The sequence below is a fragment of the Oncorhynchus nerka genome, linkage group LG15 (genome assembly GCF_034236695.1).
Source record: "Oncorhynchus nerka isolate Pitt River linkage group LG15, Oner_Uvic_2.0, whole genome shotgun sequence".
Classification (NCBI taxonomy): Eukaryota; Metazoa; Chordata; class Actinopteri; order Salmoniformes; family Salmonidae; genus Oncorhynchus; species Oncorhynchus nerka.
In genome coordinates, this window is record NC_088410.1 from 102,937,712 (window position 1) to 102,964,940 (window position 27,229).

General features: G+C 45.6%; 1 protein-coding gene across 1 annotated transcript; it reads right to left on the reverse strand.

Annotated features, from left to right (window-relative positions):
* On the reverse strand, positions 1-26,838 carry LOC115123691 (mimecan-like). Its single transcript, XM_029653047.2, has 6 exons — positions 26,486-26,838; positions 8,070-8,160; positions 5,672-5,836; positions 4,553-4,755; positions 3,759-3,851; positions 1-1,805 (listed from the first exon to the last, which is right to left on the reverse strand). The coding sequence occupies exons 1-6, from the start codon at positions 26,606-26,608 to the stop codon at positions 1,635-1,637; spliced, it is 846 nt and encodes a 281-aa protein (XP_029508907.1). The 5' UTR covers positions 26,609-26,838; the 3' UTR covers positions 1-1,634.
* Between the last annotated feature and the right edge of the window lie 391 nt (positions 26,839-27,229).

Here is a 27,229-nt window from a genome sequence, read left to right on the forward strand (position 1 = left end):
TGGGGTTTTGTTTGGTTGTCGTTCATGCAGGGTTTAATATTTTTAAAAGTATTTTAATTGTATTAAAATATATAAAAACACAGCCACGGTCAAATACAATTTTGGGGGTTTTACTGTACAGGTCAGAATCACAGGTAATAATCACATGTAATAACCACAGGTAATAACCACAGGTAGTAATCACAGGTAATAATCACAGGTAATAATCACAGGTAATAACCACAGGTAATAATCACAGGTAATAATCACAGGCAATAACCACAGGCAATAACCACAGGTAATAATCACAGGTAATAATCACAGGCAATAACCACAGGTAATAACCACAGGTAGTAATCACAGGTAATAATTCCTAATGATCCTTTTCTAAAAGGACTTTAGAAAAAGGATCATACCATCTCTGATTCCACCATTTCAATATCAAAGCTTACAATTTTGAGACACATTAGGTTCACATTACTACAGGCTACGTATTTCAAAGATACATTTATTGTCAACTTCTACTTAAGAACCAGTTTACATGAAGGTAATTCACAGAATTCAGAAAGCCAAAAGCTTGACTCAACATTTTGAAGAAGTCATAATTCATACATTATGCAGAAGCAGACATTGAATAAAAGGTGTATTTACAAAGGCTTTCAGACCATTTAGCTCATGTGTTCAAGTTTATGTTCAAGACCAGTCTAAATGTAAAGGAAATTCAATCAGAAACCACACAGAGAGGAAGCCTGACGTAGCTTGCCAATGTGACACGCTAACGTTTCAGTCCCAATCCACACAGAGAGGAAGCCTGACGTAGCTTGCTAATGGGACACGCTAACGTTTCAGTCCCAATCCACACAGAGAGGAAGCCTGACGTAGCTTGCTAATGGGACACGCTAACGTTTCAGTCCCAATCCACACAGAGAGGAAGCCTGACGTAGCTTGCCAATGTGACACGCTAACGTTTCAGTCCCAATCCACACAGAGAGGAAGCCTGACGTAGCTTGCTAATGGGATACGCTAACGTTTCAGTCCCAATCCACACAGAGAGGAAGCCTGACGTAGCTTGCTAATGGGACACGCTAACGTTTCAGTCCCAATCCACACAGAGAGGAAGCCTGACGTAGCTTGCCAATGTGACACGCTAACGTTTCAGTCCCAATCCACACAGAGAGGAAGCCTGACGTAGCTTGCCAATGGGACACGCTAACGTTTCAGTCCCAATCCACTAGCCTTCTGAAAGACGTGGGCACAATTTTTTACAGAAGAAACGTTCAGACAGAAATGGAATGTAATTGTGTAGACGACCAGTCATATCAGATGGTCTTGTCTTCGTCAAGTGGAATAGGGAATTGCGTTGAATCTATTCAGTATGTGTCTGTCTGGCTGAAAGCCCTGTAGAAGCTGAAAGCCCTGTAGAAGCTGAAAGCCCTGTAGAAGCTGTCTGTTTTACCACTGCACTGTTATTTAATAACCAGGAAGTCCATTAACATTGGAAAACTTTTCCTAAATCCCCTAGTTATACAGAAATCCTGTTTGGACTATTCCGGATTCCCTGTTTATTCCCTACTCATTCAAGAAACTAGGATTTCTGGAAAACCTGGGAATTTTGGAAAAGTTAGCGAAATCCCTTTCCCCGGGGAGTCTTCTGTTTAGCGGTACTTTCCGACGGGGAGAGACTTGAGGCAGGTGAAGCTGTCGGGGGACTTGGACAGCAGCACTGGGTTCCCATCCAACCTCACCTCTATCAGGTTGGGTCTGATGTAGTAGGTGTTGTTGCCATTACAGAACGTGTCGGAGGTGACATCAGTGATGTTGTTGTTCTGTGTGGTAGAGAAAAGAGAGATGAAGAGCAGGATCACTATTACTCTGGGACAGGGATGGCCATCTTTGATGGGGTAATGAATCATGTGGGACCGCAGTGGTTCGAGGGTCTGCATACGCACGTCCATACACACACATGCAGTCAAACTATTTGTGCTGTTAAAGTACTTAAAGGTGCAATATGCAGAAATAGCTCCGCCATTTCCTGGTTGTTAAAGTACTTAAAGGTGCAATATGCGGAAATAGCTCCACCATTTCCTGGTTGTTAAAGTACTTAAAGGTGCAATATGCAGAAATAGCTCCGCCATTTCCTGGTTGTTAAAGTACTTAAAGGTGCAATATGCGGAAATAGCTCCACCATTTCCTGGTTGTAAAAATGTCAGTTTGTGACAAAATCAGTGTAGAGAATTATTGTACCATCTAAACAACTGTGAAATATATTTTTCCATAAACAAAAATATTTGTATTTTATTCTGTTTCAAGCTGGTGGACAAAACCAAAAGTAAAAACTAAACTTGAGGATGGGAAGCATAGAAATACTGCACATAAAACAGATCTACCACTTCTTAAACTTGCTTTCAATGAGAATGACAGATCTATAAAACACATATCTATGTGAATTTGGTCGAGTTTACCAAAAAGTGACCCATTGCAGCTTTAACTCTCTTATTAACTAAATGCATTTTACCAGTAGCCAGTAGCCTCTACTCTCAACAGTAAATTCAGAGTTCTGGGCCATCAGTTGCCCATCTCTGGGTAAGGGTAGTCCCTGTTCTAGGAGTTTTTCTTGATCATGTATGAGCAGGAGAAACTCAGGGCCCAGACATTAGAGCTATCCTAGTCAGGAGAAACTCAGGCCCCAAATATTAGAGCTATCCTAGTCAGGAGAAACTCAGGCCCCAGACATTAGAGCTATCCTAGTCAGGAGAAACTCAGGCCCCAGACATTAGAGCTATCCTAGTCAGGAGAAACTCAGGCCCCAGACATTAGAGCTATCCTAGTCAGGAGAAACTCAGGCCCCAGACATTAGAGCTATCCTAGTCAGGAGAAACTCAGGGCCCAGACATTAGAGCTATCCTAGTCAGGAGAAACTCAGGCCCCAGACATTAGAGCTATCTAAGTCAGGAAAAACTCAGGCCCCAGACATTAGAGCTATCCTAGTCAGGAGAAACTCAGGCCCCAGACATTAGAGCTATCCTAGTCAGGAGAAACTCAGGCCCCAGACATTAGAGCTATCCTAGTCAGGAAAAACTCAGGCCCCAGACATTAGAGCTATCCTAGTCAGGAGAAACTCAGGCCCCAGACATTAGAGCTATCCTAGTCAGGAGAAACTCAGGCCCCAGACATTAGAGCTATCCTAGTCAGGAGAAACTCAGGCCCCAGACATTAGAGCTATCCTAGTCAGGAGAAACTCAGGCCCCAGACATTAGAGCTATCCTAGTCAGGAGAAACTCAGGCCCCAGACATTAGAGCTATCCTAGTCAGGAGAAACTCAGGCCCCAGACATTCGAGCTATCCTAGTCAGGAGAAACTCAGGCCCCAGACATTCGAGCTATCCTAGTCAGGAGAAACTCAGGCCCCAGACATTCGAGCTATCCTAGTCAGGAGAAACTCAGGCCCCAGACATTAGAGCTATCCTAGTCAGGAGAAACTCAGGCCCCAGACATTCGAGCTATCCTAGTCAGGAGAAACTCAGGCCCCAGACATTAGAGCTATCCTAGTCAGGAGAAACTCAGGCCCCAGACATTAGAGCTACCCTAGTCAGGAGAAACTCAGGCCCCAGACATTAGAGCTATCCTAGCCTTTGACCATTTCAATACTTTTCCTGGTCAGGACAAGCAGTTCAGTTCATCAGAGCTCAGATTTCTGGGAAACTTTGAAAACGTTTTTAAAAAAAGCAATTTTGAACTCATTCTGTAGTGTCCAGTCTGAGTCTAGTGTGTGGTACTGACCTGTAGGTGAATAATGCGGACGCTCTCAGGGATCACTGGCACGGCCTCCAGCTCATTGTCTCCGAGGAACAGGTTAACCAGCTGCCTCAGTTTCTGCACCAAAAGACAGAGCACAAATCACCAACCTTATTACAATTTTATTTTACCTTTATTTAACCAGGCAATGACAGCCTAGGAACAGTGGGTTAACTGCCTGTTCAAGGGCAGATCGACAGAATTGTAACTTGTCAGCTCGGGGATTTGAACTTGCAACCTTCCGGTTACTAATCCAACGCTCTAACCACTAGGCCACGCTGCCGCCTCTACACTCTAACCACTAGGCTACCCTGCCGCCTCTACACTCTAACCACTAGGCTACCCTGCCGCCAGATATATTATATTCTAAATACATGCTGATGACGATCCATCTGGAAATATCCTCTTGCACTTTTAATAGTCAGTATACAAGGATTATTTCTCATTCCTTTTTACAACTCCATCCTTCCAACATGCTAGGGTATGTTAAGAGGGCAGTCCTGGAAATGCAGCCACCTGACGAGCCATAGTCAAGCACAAGCACCCAAGGTGGCTTACATTGTAGCTAGACCGCAACGTCTCGAACGGTCTTACCTGACAAAGATTCCAGTGGGATGGAAACGTTGTTGTTGAGTGTCTTAATACACCACTTACATCCCAGTGGGATGGAAACGTTGTTGTTGAGTGTCTTAATACACCACTTACATCCCAGTGGGATGGAAACATTGTTGTTGAGTGTCTTAATACACCACATGGGAGTATAATACACTGAAACATACCTTGAAGGCGTTGGCCTTGACCCCTTTGGTTTTGAGCTGATTGTGGTTGGCGTTGAAGGTTGTGAGCTTGCCGGGCAGCATGGGCAGCTTGACCAGATGGTTCTCAGCCAAATTGAGTTCCTCCAATAGGGTAAGCTTGGAGAACGCTCCGTCCTGGATCTCAGAGATCAGGTTTCCCGTCAGGTCGATCCTCTTCAGAGTCACTGGAGATAAAATGGAATAGAACGTAGGACAAAGAACATACACTAATTCTCGAATCAGAATAGAACATAAGTTCAGAGATCAGGTTCTCCGTCAGGTTGATCCTCTTCAGAGTCTCTGGCATAGAATAGATTGGAGAAGAATAGAACTTAATTGTCGATCAGAGGTTGTAAAATTGCGAAAATGCTGTTTTATCTAACACAAGGCACTGCTAAGCTATAGCCCTCATGCTCTGATAGGAATGGTTTATCTGTAAATAAAGTTAGTTATGCAATATTTTGACTATTTTTCAAATGTACACACAGAAATATGGATGATTCAGAACTACCCTTCTGGGAGTTTAAACTTCTGCAGTGTAAATCTAAAACCGGGATAGAGACCGAGAGAGTTTGCCAGACATTCCGTTTCGCCAGCTTTAAATCCAGATGTGCCTCTACTTATGTCAGTAAAGGGCCAGGCCTCGAGGGGCCCACATAACATCCACAAACACAAACATATGCCCAACTAAAGGAAGCATTTAGATGTCTACAGACCCTCCGCAAGGCCAAGAAAATGTCCATCTGTTATCTTTCTTTCATCCCTGAATGAATATTCCTCTGTATATGTTGGACATGTTCAGTAGTATTATATATATATATTGGACATGTTTCAGTAGTATTATATATGTAGGGCATGTTCAGTAGTATTATATATGTAGGGCATGTTCCAGTAGTTTTACTTCCCAGGTTTCTAGAAATCCTGTATATCCCAGATATATGATATATAGATAGATATATCCCAGATATAGGATATATATATAAGATATCTGGCTTCAGGTGAAAATAAGCAAGGAGAGAATCCTCCAACCAGGATATTTAGTGAAATCAGTGAACTTCATATCTATTAATTAACTTCCTGTGTGTTTCAACCCCGACTCACCGATTTCTGCGAAGTCTTTATTGGTGATCTTGTTGATCTTGTTATAGCGGGCGTAGAAGTAGGCAGTCTCCTTGGGCAGGGTGGGCACAGCAGTCATCTCAGGAACAACTTCCTCACAGTACACCGAGCCGGTCAGACACACACACAGTAGGCATGTGGGCAGCTCTGGAGACACAGAACACAGAGCCGGTCAGACACACACACAGTAGGCATGTGGGCAGCTCTGGAGACACAGAACACACTGGATGGATGGATGGATGGATGGATGAATGGATAGATGGATTGACTGACTGACTGACAGATTGTTGTGTCATTAAAGGGTCTTGAATCTTACAGATGTCCAACCTACAGTTGAAGTCGGAAGTTTACATACACATTAGCCAAATACATTTAAACTCAGTTTTTCACAATTCCAGACATTTAATCATAGTAAAAATGCCCTGTTTTAGGTCAGTTAGGATCACCACTTTATTTTAAGAATGTGAAATGTCAAAATAATAGTAGGGAGAATGATTTATTATTTCAGCTTTTATTTCTTTCATCACATTCCCAGTGGGTCAGAAGTTTATACACACTCAATAAGTATTTGGTAGTATTGCCTTTAAATTGTTTAACTTGGGTCAAACGTTTCAGGTAGCCTTCCACAAGCTTCCCACAATAAGTTGGGTGAATTTTGGCCCATTCCTCCTGACAGAGCTGGTGTAACTGAGTCAGGTTTGTAGGCCTCCTTGCTCGCACACACTTTTTCAGTTCTGACCACAAATGTTCTATGTGATTGAGGTCAGGGCTTTGTGATGGCCACTCAAGGACCTTGACTCTGTTGTCCTTAAGATATTTTGCCACAACTTTGGACGTATGCTTGGGGTCATTGTCCATTTGGAAGACCCATTTGCGACCAAGCTTTAACTTTCTGACTGATGTCTTGAGATGTTGCTTGATTATATCCACATAATTGTCCACCTCATGATGCCATCTATTTTGTGAAGTGCACCAGTCCCTCCTGCAGCAAAGCACCCCCACAACATGATGCTGCCACCCCCGTGCTTCACGGTTGGGATGGTGTTCTTCGGCTTGCAAGCCTCCCCCTTTTCCTCCAAACATATCGATGGTCATTATGGCCAAACAGTTATATTTTGTTTCATCAGACCAGAGGACATTTCTCCAAAAGGTACCATCTTTGTCCCCATGTGCAGTTGCAAACCGTAGTCTGGCGTTTTTATGGTGGTTTTGGAGCAATGGCTTCTTCCTTGCTGAGCGGCCTTTCAGGTTATTTTGATATAGGACTTGTTTTACTGTGGATATAGATACTTTTGTACCTATTTCCTCCAGCATCTTCACAAGGTCCTTTGCTGTTGTTCTGGGATTGATTTGCACTTTTCACACCAAAGTACGTTCATCTCTAGGAGACAGAATGCATCTCCTTCCTGATCGGTATGATGGCTGCGTGGTCCCATGGTGTTTATACTTGCGTACTACTGTTTGTACAGATGAACGTGGTACCTTCAGTATTTTGGAAATTGCTCCCGAGGATGAACCAGACTTGTGGAAGTCTACAATTTTTTCTGAGGTCTTGGCTGATTTCTTTTGATTTTCCCATGATGTCAAGCAAAGAGGCACTGAATTTGAAGGTAGGCCTTGAAATACATCCACAGGTACACCTCCAATTGACTCAAATGATGTCAATTAGCCTATCAGAAGCTTCTAAAGCCATGACATCATTTTCGGGAATTTTCCAAGCTGTTTAAAGGCACATTCAACTTAGTGTATGCAAACTTCTGACCAACAATAAGTTAAATAATCTGTCTGTAAACAATTGTTGGAACAATTACTTGTGCCATGCAGATAGCACTTTTAGGCTATTGTAGTTGCAAAGGTTGCTTTCGTTGGTGCGTGTGTGTGTGTGTGTGCGTGCGTGCGTGCGTACGTGCGTGCGTGCGTGCAGGCCGACAGGAAACCCACACAAACACAGCAGACAGAAAGACAGACAAGCCAGGCAGACAGACATGCAGACACACACACAGGCAGACGTGGTGCATGACAGCTTCCATTTAGTGCTGTTGTGTGTTCCCTTTGCTACCCCACACAGCTAGGCAGTACATCAGGAAAGAGAGTGAGTCTGGGAGAGGAGGAGGCAGGGAGGGGCATGGATAGACAGGGAGTCAAAGACAGGGAGAGAGGCAGGGAGAGAGGGAGATGGATAGTGAGGCAGGTAGAGAGGGAGAGGCAGGGAGAGAGGGAGAGTCAAAGGGAGAGACCAGTATGGATGGAGAGAGAAGAGGAGGAATGAAGAGGCAGAGAGGGATGAAGAGGCAGAGAGAGACCAGTATGGACAGAGGGAGAAGGGGAGGGAGGAAGAGGCAGGGAGGGAGGAACAAGAAAGCTAAAGTAGCTATCTTACCTGAGGCTGGGGCATCGTCTGGTTCATCAGCAGGCAGGAAGACCATTCTGGAGTCATAGTCCTCTCCCAGCCACAACGCTGCTGCCTCTCTCTAGTGGAGGATAGAGTCACACTGTTAGGATTAATACTGTAGAGTCACACTGTTAGGATTAACACTGTAGAGTGACACTGTAGAGTCACACTGTGGAGTCACACTGTTAGGATTAACACTGTAGAAAAACACTGTTAGGGTTAATACTGTAGAGTCACACTGTTAGGATTAATACTGTAGAGTCACACTGTTAGGATTAACACTGTAGAGTCACACTGTTAGGATTAACACTGTAGAGTCACACTGTTAGGAGTAATACTGTAGAGTAACACTGTTAGGATTAACACTGTAGAGTCACACTGTTAGGATTAACACTGTAGAGTAACACTGTTAGGATTAACACTGTAGAGTCACACTGTTAGGATTAACACTGTATAAAAACACTGTTAGGGTTAATACTGTAGAGTAACACTGTTAGGAGTAATACTGTAGAGTAACACTGTTAGGATTAACACTGTAGAGTCACACTGTTAGGATTAACACTGTAGAGTCACACTGTTAGGATTAACACTGTAGAGTCACACTGTTAGGAGTAATACTGTAGAGTAACACTGTTAGGATTAACACTGTAGAGTCACACTGTTAGGATTAACACTGTAGAGTAACACTGTTAGGATTAACACTGTAGAGTCACACTGTTAGGATTAACACTGTAGAAAAACACTGTTAGGATTAACACTGTAGAGTAACACTGTTAGGATTAACACTGTAGAGTCATACACTGTTAGGATTAATACTGTAGAGTAACACTGTTAGGATTAACACTGTAGAGTCATACACTGTTAGGATTAATACTGTAGAGTAACACTGTTAGGATTAACACTGTAGAGTCACACTGTTAGGATTAATACTGTAGAGTAACACTGTTAGGATTAACACTGTAGAGTCACACTGTTAGGATTAACACTGTAGAGTCACACTGTTAGGATTAACACTGTAGAGTAACACTGTTAGGATTAACACTGTAGAGTCACACTGTTAGGATTAACACTGTATAAAAACACTGTTAGGGTTAATACTGTAGAGTAACACTGTTAGGAGTAATACTGTAGAGTAACACTGTTAGGATTAACACTGTAGAGTCACACTGTTAGGATTAACACTGTAGAGTCACACTGTTAGGAGTAATACTGTAGAGTAACACTGTTAGGATTAACACTGTAGAGTCACACTGTTAGGATTAACACTGTAGAGTAACACTGTTAGGATTAACACTGTAGAGTCACACTGTTAGGATTAACACTGTATAAAAACACTGTTAGGGTTAATACTGTAGAGTAACACTGTTAGGAGTAATACTGTAGAGTAACACTGTTAGGATTAACACTGTAGAGTCACACTGTTAGGATTAACACTGTAGAGTCACACTGTTAGGATTAACACTGTAGAGTCACACTGTTAGGAGTAATACTGTAGAGTAACACTGTTAGGATTAACACTGTAGAGTCACACTGTTAGGATTAACACTGTAGAGTAACACTGTTAGGATTAACACTGTAGAGTCACACTGTTAGGATTAACACTGTAGAAAAACACTGTTAGGATTAACACTGTAGAGTAACACTGTTAGGATTAACACTGTAGAGTCATACACTGTTAGGATTAATACTGTAGAGTAACACTGTTAGGATTAACACTGTAGAGTCATACACTGTTAGGATTAATACTGTAGAGTAACACTGTTAGGATTAACACTGTAGAGTCACACTGTTAGGATTAATACTGTAGAGTAACACTGTTAGGATTAACACTGTAGAGTCACACTGTTAGGATTAACACTGTAGAGTCACACTGTTAGGAGTAATACTGTAGAGTAACACTGTTAGGATTAACACTGTAGAGTCACACTGTTAGGATTAATACTGTAGAGTAACACTGTTAGGATTAACACTGTAGAGTCACACTGTTAGGATTAATACTGTAGAGTAACACTGTTAGGATTAACACTGTAGAGTCACACTGTTAGGATTAATACTGTAGAGTCACACTGTTAGGATTAACACTGTAGAGTAACACTGTTAGGATTAACACTGTAGAGTCATACACTGTTAGGATTAACACTGTAGAGTAACACTGTTAGGATTAACACTGTAGAGTCACACTGTTAGGATTAACACTGTAGAGTCACACTGTTAGGATTAACACTGTAGAGTAACACTGTAGAGTCACACTGTGGAGTCACACTGTTAGGATTAACACTGTAGAAAAACACTTAGGATTAATACTGTAGAGTCACACTGTTAGGATTAACACTGTAGAAAAACACTGTTAGGATTAACACTGTAGAGTCACACTGTTAGGATTAACACTGTAGAGAGTCACACTGTAGAGTCACACTGTTAGGATTAACACTGTAGAGTCACACTGTAGAGTCACACTGTTAGGATTAACACTGTAGAGTCACACTGTTAGGATTATTACTGTAGAGTCACACTGTTAGGATTAACACTGTAGAGTCACACTGTAGAGTCACACTGTTAGGATTAACACTGTAGAGTCACACTGTAGAGTCACACTGTTAGGATTAACACTGTAGAGAGTCACACTGTAGAGTCACACTGTTAGGATTAACACTGTAGACCCGTCAAATTCAACTCTGGACCTCAAAGACAGTTCCACTGCTTTTTTCTTTCTTCATTGTTTCCCTCTAATCAGGGACTGATTTAGACCTGTGACACTAAGTGTGTGAAATTCAGTATCAGACAGAACAGAAAACCAGCAGGGTCCACACTTAGTCAAATAGTTAAATCCCCCTGCTGCAGACCATGCTGGAGTCACAGTCCTCCCCCAGCCACAGGGCTTCTACCTCTCTCTGGGTGGGAACAGACCTGCTACATCTCTCTGGGTGGGAACAGACCTGCTACCTCTCTCTGGGTGGGAACAGACCTGCTACCTCTCTCTGGGTGGGAACAGACCTGCTACCTCTCTCTGGGTGGGAACAGACCTGCTACCTCTCTCTGGGTGGGAACAGACCTGCTACCTCTCTCTGGGTGGGAACAGACCTGCTACCTCTCTCTGGGTGGGAACAGACCTGCTACCTCTCTCTGGGTGGGAACAGACCTGCTACCTCTCTCTGGGTGGGAACAGACCTGCTACCTCTCTCTGGGTGGGAACAGACCTGCTACCTCTCTCTGGGTGGGAACAGACCTGCTACCTCTCTCTGGGTGGGAACAGACCTGCTACCTCTCTCTGGGTGGGAACAGACCTGCTACCTCTCTCTGGGTGGGAACAGACCTGCTACCTCTCTCTGGGTGGGAACAGACCTGCTACCTCTCTCTGGGTGGGAACAGACCTGCTGCCTCTCTCTGGGTGGGAACAGACCTGCTACCTCTCTCTAGATGGGAACAGACCAACACACTTATGAAAGCTACATACCTGTAACATAACCCTCAGCTTAAATGGTCAGATACAGTATGTGAGAGGGATGGAGAGAGACTCAAGGAGAGGTAGGGAGAAAGATAGAGAAATGGTCTAAATGGTGTGTGGGCATGGTTGACTTGGGGGGGGGGGGGTTGATTGGGGGGGGGTCCAGCAGGTCTGGGTGGGGTGTCTATTGTGAAATGTTTACTTACAAGCACTTAACCAGCCATGCAGATTTATGAAGAAAAAAATATTTAAATATAACAAATAGTTACGGAGCAACAGTAAAATAACAATGTGGAGGCTATATACAGGGTATTACGGTACAGAGTCAATGTGGAGGCTATATACAGGGTATTACGGTACAGAGTCAATGTGGAGGCTATATACAGGGTATTACGGTACAGAGTCAATGTGGAGGCTATATACAGAGGGTACCGGTACAGAGTCAATGTGGAGGCTATATACAGGGTATTACGGTACAGAGTCAATGTGGAGGCTATATACAGGGTATTACGGTACAGAGTCAATGTGGAGGCTATATACAGGGGGGTACCGATACAGAGTCAATGTGGAGGCTATATACAGGGTATTACGGTACAGAGTCAATGTGGAGGCTATATACAGGGTATTACGGTACAGAGTCAATGTGGAGGCTATATACAGGGTATTACGGTACAGAGTCAATGTGGAGGCTATATACAGGGTATTACGGTACAGAGTCAATGTGGAGGCTATATACAGGGTATTACGGTACAGAGTCAATGTGGAGGCTATATACAGGGTGTACCGGTACAGAGTCAATGTGGAGGCTATATACAGGGTATTACGGTACAGAGTCAATGTGGAGGCTATATACAGGGTATTACGGTACAGAGTCAATGTGGAGGCTATATACAGGGTATTACGGTACAGAGTCAATGTGGAGGCTATATACAGGGTATTACGGTACAGAGTCAATGTGGAGGCTATATACAGGGTATTACGGTACAGAGTCAATGTGGAGGCTATATACAGGGTGTACCGGTACAGAGTCAATGTGGAGGCTATATACAGGGTATTACGGTACAGAGTCAATGTGGAGGCTATATACAGGATATTACGGTACAGAGTCAATGTGGAGGCTATATACAGGGTGTACCGGTACAGAGTCAATGTGGAGGCTATATACAGGGGGTACCGGTACAGAGTCAATGTGGAGGCTATATACAGGGGGTACCGGTACAGAGTCAATGTGGAGGCTATATACAGGGGGTACCGGTACAGAGTCAATGTGGAGGCTATATACAGGGGGTACCGGTACAGAGTCAATGTGGAGGCTATATACAGGGGGTACCGGTACAGAGTCAATGTGGAGGCTATATACAGGGGTACCGGTACAGAGTCAATGTGGAGGCTATATACAGGGGGTACCAGTACAGCAAGTCAATGTGGAGTCTATATACAGGGGGTACCAGTACAGAGTCAATGTGGAGGCTATATACAGGGGGTACCAGTACAGAGTCAATGTGGAGGCTATATACAGGGTATTACGGTACAGAGTCAATGTGGAGGCTATATACAGGGGGTACCAGTACAGAGTCAATGTGGAGGCTATATACAGGGTGTACCGGTACAGAGTCAATGTGGAGGCTATATACAGGGGGTACCAGTACAGAGTCAATGTGGAGGCTATATACAGGGTATTACGGTACAGAGTCAATGTGGAGGCTATATACAGGGGGTACTGGTACAGAGTCAATGTGGAGGCTATATACAGGGGGTACCAGTACAGAGTCAATGTGGAGGCTATATACAGTTGGAAACCGGTACAGAGTCAATGTGGAGGCTATATACAGGGGGTACTGGTACAGAGTCAATGTGGAGGCTATATACAGGGGGTACTGGTACAGAGTCAATGTGGAGGCTATATACAGGGGGTACTGGTACAGAGTCAATGTGGAGGCTATATACAGGGGGTACTGGTACAGAGTCAATGTGGAGGCTATATACAGGGGGTACCGGTACAGAGTCAATGTGGAGACTATATACAGGGGGTACCAGTACAGAGTCAATGTGGAGGCTATATACAGGGGGCACCGGTACAGAGTCAATGTGGAGGCTATATACAGGGGGTACCGGTACAGAGTCAATGTGGAGGCTATATACAGGGGGTACCAGTACAGAGTCAATGTGGAGGCTATATACAGGGGGCACCGGTACAGAGTCAATGTGGAGGCTATATACAGGGTGTACCTGTACAGAGTCAATGTGGAGGCTATATACAGGGGGTACCGGTACAGAGTCAATGTGGAGGCTATATACAGGGGGTACTGGTACAGAGTCAATGTGGAGGCTATATACAGGGTGTACCGGTACAGAGTCAATGTGGAGGCTATATACAGGGTGTACCGGTACAGAGTCAATGTGGAGGCTATATACAGGGGGCACCGGTACAGAGTCAATGTGGAGGCTATATACAGGGGGTACCGGTACAGAGTCAATGTGGAGGCTATATACAGGGGGCACCGGTACAGAGTCAATGTGGAGGCTATATACAGGGTGTACCAGTACAGAGTCAATGTGGAGGCTATATACAGGGGGCACCGGTACAGAGTCAATGTGGAGGCTATATACAGGGGGTACCGGTACAGAGTCAATGTGGAGGCTATATACAGGGGGCACCGGTACAGAGTCAATGTGGAGGCTATATACAGGGGGTACCAGTACAGAGTCAATGTGGAGGCTATATACAGGGGGTACCGGTACAGAGTCAATGTGGAGGCTATATACAGGGGGTACCGGTACAGAGTCAATGTGGAGGCTATATGGATACCCAACTACCCAACTATAACATCTTCCGTCAAGATAGAACTACCAAAGGGGGCGGAGTTGCAGTCTACTGCAGAGATAGCCTGCAAAGTAATGTCATACTTTCCAGGTCCATACCCAAACAGTTCGAACTACTAATTTTGAAAATTACCCTCTCCAGAAATAAGTCTCTCACTGTTGCCGCCTGCTACCGGCCACCCTCAGCTCCCAGCTGTGCCCTGGACACCATTTGTGAATTGATCGCCCCCCATCTAGCTTCAGAGTTTGTTCTGTTAGGTGACCTAAACTGGGATATGCTTAACACCCCGGCAGTCCTACAATGTAAGCTAGATGCCCTCAATCTCACTCAAATCATCAAGGAACCCACCAGGTACAACCCTAACTCTGTAAACAAGGGCACCCTCATAGACGTCATCCTGACCAACTGGCCCTCCAAATACACCTCCGCTGTCTTCAACCAGGATCTCAGCGATCACTGCCTCATTGCCTGTATCCGCTACGGAGCCGCAGTCAAACGACCACCCTCATCACTGTCAAACGCTCCCTAAAACACTTCTGTGAGCAGGCCTTTCTAATCGACCTGGCCCGGGTATCCTGGAAGGACATTGACCTCATCCCGTCAGTTGAGGATGCCTGGTCATTCTTTAAAAGTAACTTCCTCACCATTTTAGATAAGCATGCTCCGTTCAAAAATGCAGAACCAAGAACAGATACAGCCCTTGGTTCACTCCAGACCTGACTGCCCTCGACCAGCACAAAAACATCCTGTGGCGGACTGCAATAGCATCGAATAGCCCCGTGATATGCAACTGTTCAGGGAAGTCAGGAACCAATACACGCAGTCAGTCAGGAAAGCTAAGGCCAGCTTCTTCAGGCAGAAGTTTGCATCCTGTAGCTCCAACTCCAAAAGTTCTGGGACACTGTGATGTCCATGGAGAACAAGAGTACCTCCTCCCAGCTGCCCACTGCACTGAGGCTAGGTAACACGGTCTCCACCGATAAATCCACGATTATCGAAAGCTTCAATAAGCACTTCTCAACGGCTGGCCATGCCTTCCGCCTGGCTACTCCAACCTCGGCCAACAGCTCCACCCCCCGCAGCTCCTCGCCCAAGCCTCTCCAGGTTCTCCTTTACCCAAATCCAGATAGCAGATGTTCTGAAAGAGCTGCAAAACCTAGACCCGTACAAATCAGCTGGGCTTGACAATCTGGACCCTCTATTTCTGAAACTATCTGCCGCCATTGTCGCAACCCCTATTACCAGCCTGTTCAACCTCTCTTTCATATCGTCTGAGAACCCCAAGGATTGAAAGCTGCCGCAGTCATCCCCCTCTTCAAAGGGGAGACACCCTGGACCCAAACTGCTATAGACCTATATCCATCCTGCCCTGCCTATCTAAGGTCTTCGAAAGCCAAGTCAACAAACAGGTCAATGACCATCTCGAATCCCACCGTACCTTCTCCGCTGTGCAATCTGGTTTCCGAGCCGGTCACGGGTGCACCTCAGCCACGCTCAAGGTACTAAACGATATCATAACCGCCATCGATAAAAGACAGTACTGTGCAGCCGTCTTCATCGACCTCACCAAGGCTTTCGACTCTGTCAATCACCATATTCTTATCGGCAGACTCAATAGCCTCGGTTTCTCGGATGACTGCCTTGCCTGGTTCACCAATTACTTTGCAGACAGAGTTCAGTGTGTCAAATCGGAGGGCATGCTGTCCGGTCCTCTGGCAGTCTCTATGGGGGTGCCACAGGGTTCAATTCTCGGGCCGACTCTTTTCTCTGTATATATCAATGATGTTGCTCTTGCTGCGGGCGATTCCCTGATCCAACTCTACGCAGACGACACCATTCTATATACTTTCGGCCCGTCATTGGACACTGTGCTATCTAACCTCCAAACGAGCTTCAATGCCATACAGCACTCCTTCCGTGGCCTCCAACTGCTCTTAAACGCGAGTAAACCAAATGCATGCTTTTCAACCGATCGCTGCCTGCACCCGCATGCCCGACTAGCATCACCACCCTGGATGGTTCCGACCTTGAATATGTGGACATCTATAAGTACCTAGGTGTCTGGCTAGACTGCAAACTCTCCTTCCAGACTCACATCAAACATCTCCAATCGAAAATCAAATCAAGAGTCGGCTTTCTATTCCGCAACAAAGCCTCCTTCACTCACGCCGCCAAGCTTACCCTAGTAAAACTGACTATCCTACCGATCCTCGATTTCGGCGATGTCATCTACAAAATGGCTTCCAACACTCTACTCAGCAAACTGGATGCAGTCTATCATAGTGCCATCCGTTTTGTCACCAAAGCACCTTATACCACCCACCACTGCGACTTGTATGCTCTAGTCGGCTGGCCCTCGCTACATATTCGTCGCCAGACCCACTGGCTCCAGGTCATCTACAAGTCCATGCTAGGTAAAGCTCCGCCTTATCTCAGTTCACTGGTCACGATGGCAACACCCATCCGTAGCACACGCTCCAGCAGGTGTATCTCACTGATCATCCCTAAAGCCAACACCTCATTTGGCCGCCTTTCGTTCCAGTACTCTGCTGCCTGTGACTGGAACGAACTGCAAAAATCGCTGAAGTTGGAGACTTTTATCTCCCTCACCAACTTCAAACATCAGCTATCCGAGCAGCTAACCGATCGCTGCAGCTGTACATAGTCTATTGGTAAATAGCCCACCCATTTTCACCTACCTCATCCCCATACTGTTTTTATACTGTTTTTTTATTTATTTATTTACTTTTCTGCTCTTTTGCACACCAATATCTCTACCTGTACATGACCATCTGATCATTTATCACCCCAGTGTTAATCTGCAAAATTGTATTATTCGCCTACCTCCTCATGCCTTTTGCACACATTGTATATAGACTGCCCATTTTTTTTCTACTGTGTTATTGACTTGTTAATTGCTTACTCCATGTGTAACTCTGTGTTGTCTGTTCACACTGCTATGCTTTATCTTGGCCAGGTCGCAGTTGCAAATGAGAACTTGTTCTCAACTAGCCTACCTGGTTAAATAAAGGTGAAATAAAAAATAAATAAAAATATACAGGGGGCACCGGTACAGAGTCAAGTGGAGGCTATATACAGGGGGTACCGGTACAGAGTCAATGTGGAGGCTATATACAGGGGGTACCGCTACAGAGTCAATGTGGAGGCTATATACAGGGGTACCGGTACAGAGTCAATGTGGAGGCTATATACAGGGGGTACCGGTACAGAGTCAATGTGGAGGCTATATACAGGGGGTACCGGTACAGAGTCAATGTGGAGGCTATATACAGGGGGTACCAGTACAGAGTCAATGTGGAGGCTATATACAGGGGGTACCAGTACAGAGTCAATGTGGAGGCTATATACAGGGGGTACCGGTACAGAGTCAATGTGGAGGCTATATACAGGGGTACCGGTACAGAGTCAATGTGGAGGCTATATACAGGGGGTACCGGTACAGAGTCAATGTGGAGGCTATATACAGGGGGTACCGGTACAGAGTCAATGTGGAGGCTATATACAGGGGGTACCGGTACAGAGTCAATGTGGAGGCTATATAGAGGGTGTTACGGTACAGAGTCAATGTGGAGGCTATATACAGGGGGTACCGGTACAGAGTCAATGTGGAGGCTATATACAGGGGGTACCGGTACAGAGTCAATGTGGAGGCTATATACAGGGTGTTACGGTACAGAGTCAATGTGGAGGCTATATACAGGGGGGTACCGGTACAGAGTCAATGTGGAGGCTATATACAGGGTGTTACGGTACAGAGTCAATGTGGATGCTATATACAGGGGGTACCAGTACAGAGTCAATGTGGAGGCTATATACAGGGGGTACCGGTACAGAGTCAATGTGGAGGCTATATACAGGGGGTTCTGGTACAGAGTCAATGTGGAGGCTATATACAGGGGGTACCGGTACAGAGTCAATGTGGAGGCTATATACAGGGTGTTACGGTACAGAGTCAATGTGGAGGCTATATACAGGGGGTACCGGTACAGAGTCAATGTGGAGGCTATATACAGGGTGTTACGGTACAGAGTCAATGTGGATGCTATATACAGGGGGTACCAGTACAGAGTCAATGTGGAGGCTATATACAGGGGGGTACCGGTACAGAGTCAATGTGGAGGCTATATACAGGGGGTTCTGGTACAGAGTCAATGTGGAGGCTATATACAGGGTGTTACGGTACAGAGTCAATGTGGAGGCTATATACAGGGGGTTCTGGTACAGAGTCAATGTGGAGGCCATATACAGGGGGTTCTGGTACAGAGTCAATGTGGAGGCTATATACAGGGGGTACCGGTACAGAGTCAATGTGGAGGCTATATACAGGGGGTTCTGGTACAGAGTCAATGTGGAGGCTATATACAGGGGGTACCAGTACAGAGTCAATGTGGAGGCTATATACAGGGGGTTCTGGTACAGAGTCAATGTGGAGGCTATATACAGGGGGTACCAGTACAGAGTCAATGTGGAGGCTATATACAGGGGGTACCGGTACAGAGTCAATGTGGAGGCTATATACAGGGGGTTCTGGTACAGAGTCAATGTGGAGGCTATATACAGGGGGTACCGGTACAGAGTCAATGTGGAGGCTATATACAGGGTATTACGGTACAGAGTCAGTGTGGAGGCTATATACAGGGGGTTCTGGTACAGAGTCAATGTGGAGGCTATATACAGGGTATTACGGTACAGAGTCAATGTGGAGGCTATATACAGGGGTTTATGGTACAGAGTCAATGTGGAGGCTATATACAGGGGCTTCTGGTACAGAGTCAATGTGGAGGCTATATACAGGGGGTACCGGTACAGAGTCAATGTGGAGGCTATATACAGGGTATTACGGTACAGAGTCAATGTGGAGGCTATATACAGGCGGTTCTGGTACAGAGTCAATGTAGAGGCAACCTTCTCCACTACAGCCTTGTCGATGAGAATGGGGGCTTGTCGATGAGAATGGGGGCTTGTCGATGAGAATGGGGGCTTGTCGATGAGAATGGGGGCTTGTCGATGAGAATGGGTGCTTGTCGATGAGAATGGGGGCTTGTCGATGAGAATGGGGCTTGTCGATGAGAATGGGGGCTTGTTGATGAGAATGGGGGCTTGTCGATGAGAATGGGGGCTTGTCGATGAGAATGGGGGCTTGTCGATGAGAATGGGGCTTGCTCGGTCCTCCTCTTTCTGATGTCCTAATCCCTCCTTATTTCGGACATCTTTCAAGCGGGATTTCTGTAAAACCTGGTAATTTTCGGGATGTTATTTTGACATACAGGATATACCTGTGCACGCAACCTCTCAGTTCAGTTGGTTATATGGTGGGAGAAACTGCAACTGTAACACCAAGTACTTTATATTGGCTTCCCTGAAGATCTGACTGAATCTGTCATAGTTTGTTGTTGTATTTTGGAGAGCACAGATGTACTGTGATCTTCCAGCTTTCTCTAGCCATCTGGCAGAAACATCAACTTTGAGGTTTTGTTAGCATTGTTGGACTTTGGTGTCTTTCAGGAGTATACACTCTTCACTTCTTTTAGTAAAACGAACTAAAAGCTGTTTAGATTCTTATTCCAGAAGAGTCTCTATTATTCCATTGCTGGGCATTTCAGTTGCAGCAGTCCAGAATCTCTTACCCATACAGTGGCTTGCAAAAGTATTCACCCCCCTTGGCATTTTTTCTATTTTGATGCTTTACAACCTGGATTTAGAATTGAAGGGGATTTGTATCATTTGATTTACACAACATGCCTGGCACTTTGATGATGCAAAATATTTTCTCTTGTGAAACAAACAAGAAATAAGATATAAACAACAGAAAACTTGAGCGTGCAAGTCTCTTGGGGAATGTCTCCATCAGCTTGGCACATCTAACCACTGGGATTTTTAGCCAGTCTTCAAGGCAAAACTACTCCAGCTCCTTCAAGTTGGATGGGTTCCGCTGGTGTACAGCAATCTTTTAGTCAGATTCTCAATTGGATTGAGGTCTGGGATTTGACTAGGCCATTCCAAGACATTTAAATGTTTTCCCTTAAACCACTTATAACCCAACCCTGATCTGTACTTCTCCACAACTTTGTCCCTGACCTGTTTGAAGAGCTCCTTGGTCTTCATGGGGCCGCTTGCTTGGTGGTACCCCCTGCTTAGTGGTGTTACAGACTCTGGGGCCTTTCAGAACAGGTGGAAAAATACTGAGATCATGTGACAGATCATGTGACACTTAGATTGTACACAGGTGGACTTTATTTAACTAATTATGTGACTTCTGAAGGTAATTGGTTGCACCAGATCTTATTCAGGGGCTTCATAGCAAAGGGGGTGATTATATTCATAGCAAAGGGTGTGATTATATTCATAGCAAAGGGGGTGATTATATTCATAGCAAAGGGTGTGATTATATATGCACGCACCATTTTTCAGTTTTTCATTTTAAATTTGTAAGTTCTTTTTTAAATTTCACTTCACCAATTTGGACTATTTTGTGTATGTCCATTACATGAATTCCAAATTGCGTCAGATGGAAATATTGACGAATACGCTGATTCGGTGTGCGAGTTCATTAGAACGTGCGTCGAAGATGTCGTTCCCATAGCAACGATAAAAACATTCCCAAACCAGAAACCGTGGATTGATGGCAGCATTCGCGTGAAACTGAAAGCGCGAACCACTGCTTTTAATCAGGGCAAGGTGTCTGGTAATATGTCCGAATATAAACAATGCAGCTATTCCCTCCGCAAGGCTATTAAACAAGCTAAGCGTCAGTACAGAGACAAAGTGGAATCTCAATTCAATGGCTCAGACACAAGAGGCATGTGGCAGGGTCTACAGTCAATCACGGACTACAAGAAGAAACCCAGCCCAGTCACGGACCAGGATGTCTTGCTCCCAGGCAGACTAAATCACTTTTTTGCCCGCTTTGAGGACAATACAGTGCCACTGACACGGCCTGCAACGAAAACATGCGGTCTCTCCTTCACTGCAGCCGAGGTGAGTAAGACATTTAAACGTGTTAACCCTCGCAAGGCTGCAGGCCCAGACGGCATCCCCAGCCGCGCCCTCAGAGCATGCGCAGACCAGCTGGCCGGTGTGTTTACGGGCATATTCAATCAATCCCTATACCAGTCTGCTGTTCCCACATGCTTCAAGAGGGCCACCATTGTTCCTGTTCCCAAGAAAGCTAAGGTAACTGAGCTAAACAACTACCGCCCCGTAGCACTCACTTCCGTCATCATGAAGTGCTTTGAGAGACTAGTCAAGGACCATATCACCTCCACCCTACCTGACACCCTAGACCCACTCCAATTTGCTTACCGCCCAAATAGGTCCACAGACGATGCAATCTCAACCACACTGCACACTGCCCTAACCCACCTGGACAAGAGGAATACCTATGTGAGAATGCTGTTCATCGACTACAGCTCGGCATTCAATACCATAGTACCCTCCAAGCTCGTCATCAAGCTCGAGACCCTGTGTCTCGACCCCGCCCTGTGCAACTGGGTACTGGACTTCCTGACGGGCCGCCCACAGGTGGTGAGGGTAGGCAACAACATCTCCTCCCCGCTGATCCTCAACACGGGGCCCCACAAGGGTGCGTTCTGAGCCCTCTCCTGTACTCCCTGTTCACCCACGACTGCGTGGCCATGCACGCCTCCAACTCAATCATCAAGTTTGCGGACGACACAACAGTGGTAGGCTTGATTACCAACAACGACGAGACGGCCTACAGGGAGGAGGTGAGGGCCCTCGGAGTGTGGTGTCAGGAAAATAACCTCACACTCAACGTCAACAAAACTAAGGAGATGATTGTGGACTTCAGGAAACAGCAGAGGGAACACCCCCTATCCACATCGATGGATCAGTAGTGGAGAGGGTAGCAAGTTTTAAGTTCCTCGGCATACACATCACAGACAAACTGAATTGGTCCACTCACACTGACAGCGTGTGAAGAAGGCGCAGCAGCGCCTCTTCAACCTCAGGAGGCTGAAGAAATTCGGCTTGTCACCAAAAGCACTCACGAACTTCTACAGATGCACAATCGAGAGCATCCTGGCGGGCTGTATCACCGCCTGGTACGGCAACTGCTCCGCCCTCAACCGTAAGGCTCTCCAGAGGGTAGTGAGGTCTGCACAACGCATCACCGGGGCAAACTACCTGCCCTCCAGGACACCTACACCACCCGATGTTACAGGAAGGCCATAAAGATCATCAAGGACATCAACCACCCGAACCACTGCCTGTTCACCCCGCTATCATCCAGAAGGCGAGGTCAGTACAGGTGCATCAAAGCTGGGACCGAGAGACTGAAAAACAGCTTCTATCTCAAGGCCATCAGACTGTTAAACAGCAATCACTAACATTGAGTGGCTGCTGCCAACACACTGTCATTGACACTGACCCAACTCCAGCCACTTTAATAATGGGAATTGATGGGAAATGATGTAAATATATCACTAGCCACTTTAAACAATGCTACCTTATATAATGTTACTTACCCTACATTATTCATCTCATATGCATATGTATATACTGTACTCTAGATCATCGACTGCATTCTTATGTCACTAGCCACTTTAACTATGCCACTTTGTTTACTTTGTCTACATACTCATCTCATATGTATATACTGTACTCGATACCATCTACTGTATGCTGCTCTGTACCATCACTCATTCATATATCCTTATGTACATATTCCTTATCCCCTTACACTGTGTATAAGACAGTAGTTTTGGAATTGTTAGTTAGATTACTTGTTGGTTATCACTGCATTGTCGGAACTAGAAGCACAAGCATTTCGCTACACTCGCATTAACATCTGCTAACCATGTGTATGTGACAAATAAAATTTGATTTGATTTGATTTGAATTACAGGTTGTAATGCAACAAAATAGGAAAAATGCCAAGGGAGATGAATACTTTTGCAAGGCACTGTAGCTGTTAACCCTGAACTATTTAGCCACTGGAAGCCTAACCCAGCAGAGCACAGGAGTCATGACTTGTTTCTGTCCAGGTGTTCACTTGTCTGTTCTGGTAAAATAACTACTCCCCCAGTTCTCCAGTACCTGAGCCATGACCTCCTGGCATCTGGACCAGGGGAGCTGTTTGGATGGGAGTTTTCCAGACAGGAACCTGAGCCATGACCTCCTGGCATCTGGACCAGGGGTGCTGTTTGGAGTTCTCCAGACAGAAACCTCAGTTATGTGCCATTTTAATGTTACCTAAACATTGTAGGAATGTTAACTGTGTTCTGGGTGAGCCCTGATCTTTGGCCCCTTCTTTGGCTTCAGAACCAGGGATGAGCCTTGGAATTTAAGCCTACCTAACGTCCATGGAACATTCAAGCCCTGAGCTTTTTTGGCCCCTTGGCAGAAGGAGGAGGGCCCCTTGGCAGAAGGAGAGGGGCCCCTTGGGGGGAGGAGGAGGAGGGCCCCTTGGCGGGAGGAGGAGGAGGGCCCCTTGGCGGGAGGAGGAGGAGGGCCCCTGGGCAGGAGGAGGGCCCCTTGGCGGGAGGAGGAGGAGGGCCCCTTGGCAGGAGGAGGAGGGCCCCTGGGCGGAAGGAGGAGGAGGAGGGCCCCTTGGCAGGAGGAGGAGGGCCCCTTGGCGGAAAGAGGAGAAGGGCCCCTGGGCAGGAGGAGGGCCCCTTGGTGGGAGGAGGAGGAGGGCCCCTTGGCGGGAGGAGGAGGAGGGCCCCTTGGCAGGAGGAGGAGGGCCCCTTGGGGGGAGGAGGAGGAGGGCCCCTTGGGGGGAGGAGGAGGAGGGCCCCTTGGCGGGAGGAGGAGGAGGGCCCCTTGGCGGGAAGAGGAGAAGGGCCCCTGGGCAGGAGGAGGGCCCCTTGGCGGGAGGAGGAAGAGGGCTCCTTGGCAGGAGGAGGAGGGCCCCATGGCAACTGTTTGGATGGGAGTTCTCCAGACTGGAATCTCAGTTCTGCTCCATGGGGACTCCATTAGATCGTTGCCTAACATTGTAGAAACATTCACTGTTTTCTTGGCTGCCAGACCAGGGCTGCTGCGAGTTCCTAGACTGCTTCTGCTCCATTGGGACTCCATTGGTTACCTACAGTACCTTACTCCAACATAACTTAACATTATAGGAACGTTAACTGTTTGCTGGGTGAGAATTGAGCGCTGGCCTCTTAGCAAGGGGAAAAGCAGGGCCCCTTGGCTTCAGAGACAGGACTGCTGTTTGGATAGGGGTTCAATGCTTCATACCTCAACTCAGTTGGAGACTCCCGCAGCAACCAAACTACATTTGGACTCCATTGGAATGTTACCCAAAGTTATAGGAATGTTAACTGTTTGCTGAGTGAGCCCTGAATCCTGGCCCCTTGGCAGCTAAACCAGGCATGTTGTTTGGAAAGGAGCTCAGCAGACTGGAACCAGCCTGATTGTCATGAGCCCTTGAGGCAGAACTCAGCACTTTCCAGCTGCTAAGGAAAATTGGCTATATTGTAAAAATTCATGAAAACTAAAATGTGCTTTTTGGTCTTAATTTAAAGGAACAATTCACCCATTTTGAGTATAGTTTTTGTGCATTTCTGAATGATGTTATATCGATTCCCGGGGTCATTTCATGTTTATCTGAGATATTCTCCGTTCAAGCAGGCAGAAATACAGCCAGTATAATGAGTTTGCATCATATGGGTGAATCTTTGCTTTAAGGTTAGGGTTAGGCATTAGGGATCACAGTGTTAGGGTTAGGTTTAAAATAAGATTGTATGACTTCATGAGTCAAATCAATAAATGCCAAACTGCGTTCTATTCAGCTGGAGCTTTGGAATGCTACCTAATATTCAAGGACATTCAAGGAGCCTGAACTGTTTGCTGGGTGACCCCTGACCTCTGGGCCCTTAGCAGAAGGAGTTGGGCCCCTTGGCAGCTGAAGCAGGGCTTATCCAACCTGGAACCTCCGTTCTACTAGAGCAGTGGATCTCCATTCTACTAGGGCAGTGGAACCTCCATTCTACTAGGGCAGTGGAACCTCCATTCTACTAGAGCAGTGGAACCTCCATTCTACTGGGGCAGTGGAACCTCCATTCTACTAGGGCAGTGGAACCTCCATTCTACTAGAGCAGTGGAACCTCCATTCTACTAGAGCAGTGGAACCTCCATTCTACTAGGGCAGTGGAACCTCCATTCTACTAGAGCAGTGGAACCTCCATTCTACTAGGGCAGTGGAACCTCCATTCTACTGGGGCAGTGGAACCTCCATTCTACTGGGGCAGTGGAACCTCCATTCTACTGGGGCAGTGGAACCTCCATTCTACTAGGGCAGTGGAACCTCCATTCTACTAGGGCAGTGGAACCTCCATTCTACTAGAGCAGTGGAACCTCCATTCTACTAGGGCAGTGGAACCTCCATTCTACTAGGGCAGTGGAACCTCCATTCCACTAGGGCAGTGGAACCCTACTGTGCTGACTAATCACAACCACTATGAGTCTGGACTGAGTCTGGAGCTCTGGACAGACAGCCCAGCCAACCCCTTTCAAATCAGTCCCCGATGGCACATATTTCACCCGGCAGGAATTAGACTAGGGGATAGAGAAATTAGACTCGGACTGTTACAGTGAAGTGGGACTGAGGCCAATGGCTATGGTTTGATTTGCTACTGACATAATAATATAGACCAGTTGTTATTGCTGAGGCATTGTTAAATAATGCATGAATAAGACAACCTTTGCATACAACTAAAACAATAGAATGTTCAAAGGAAAGTAGATTATTTTTTATTTCAAAGTATAAAACAAGCAACTGGTTATGTAATTATTTGCCTCTAATTACATAGTATATATATATATATATATATATATATATATATATATATATATACACAGTGCCAGTCATTCCAGGGTTTTTCTTTATTTTTACTATTCCCTACATTGTAGAATAAACTACGAAAACTACGAAATAATACATATGGAATCATGTAGTAACCAAAAAAAGTGTTTAAACAAATCAAAATGTGTTTTATGTTGAAGATTCTTCAAAGTAGCCACCCTTTGCCTTAATGACAGCTTTGCTCAGTCTTGGCATTATTTCCACCCTTTACCTTAATGACAGCTTTGCTCACTCTTGGCATTATTTTCAATACTGGAAAACTGATATAAAAATATACATCTTACCTGAGACCTCCTTGCTCCCAGATAAACTTCTCTATCAAACAATACATCCTGTTGTTTCCCAGTCAAGGAGAGCACCCACGGTGACAGTATAACGGAGAAGAGTAACATCCTCACAGTTCCCATCGTGTCTGTGCTGTGGTGTGTTACCTAGCTGGAAGCTGTGGTAAAGTGTGAGGAGGCAGTGCAAGCTATGGGCTAGTAGTAGTAGTAAGTTATTTTCTCAGTGGCAGGCTGTGTGTAAAATGTGATTGGTCAAATCAGCACAAGGAGATTCTTGAAGCACAGGAGAGTTTATGGAACAGACTTTAACCCCTTGGTTGCAAGTTTAGGCAGAGGGAAACACCTCCACTCCACTCAGCTGCTGCTGCTAGCCACTATGTCACTATGGTTATTGTGAGTAACCTAATTTATGTTCCTTTAACTCCGCCTTCTAGTGAGTTTATACAAAACTCTCCTACCATTCTGATGGATTGGAGACTGTCAGAAAACATGGTTGTAATGTTAATCATTTGGTTGTTTTTCCATTGTTTACCTCAAGGCAGATACCACTGGGGCAGAGTGGCCAACACTCATTGAATATGGCGCGTTTAAATGTTAGAACAATCACAATGTTAGAGCATTTCTCGTGAATGTATTTTATTTATCTAGACCTTATTTTACCAGGTAAGTTGACTGAAAACACATTCTCATTTACAGCAACGACCTGGGGAATAGTTACAGGGGAGAGGAGGGGGATGAATGATC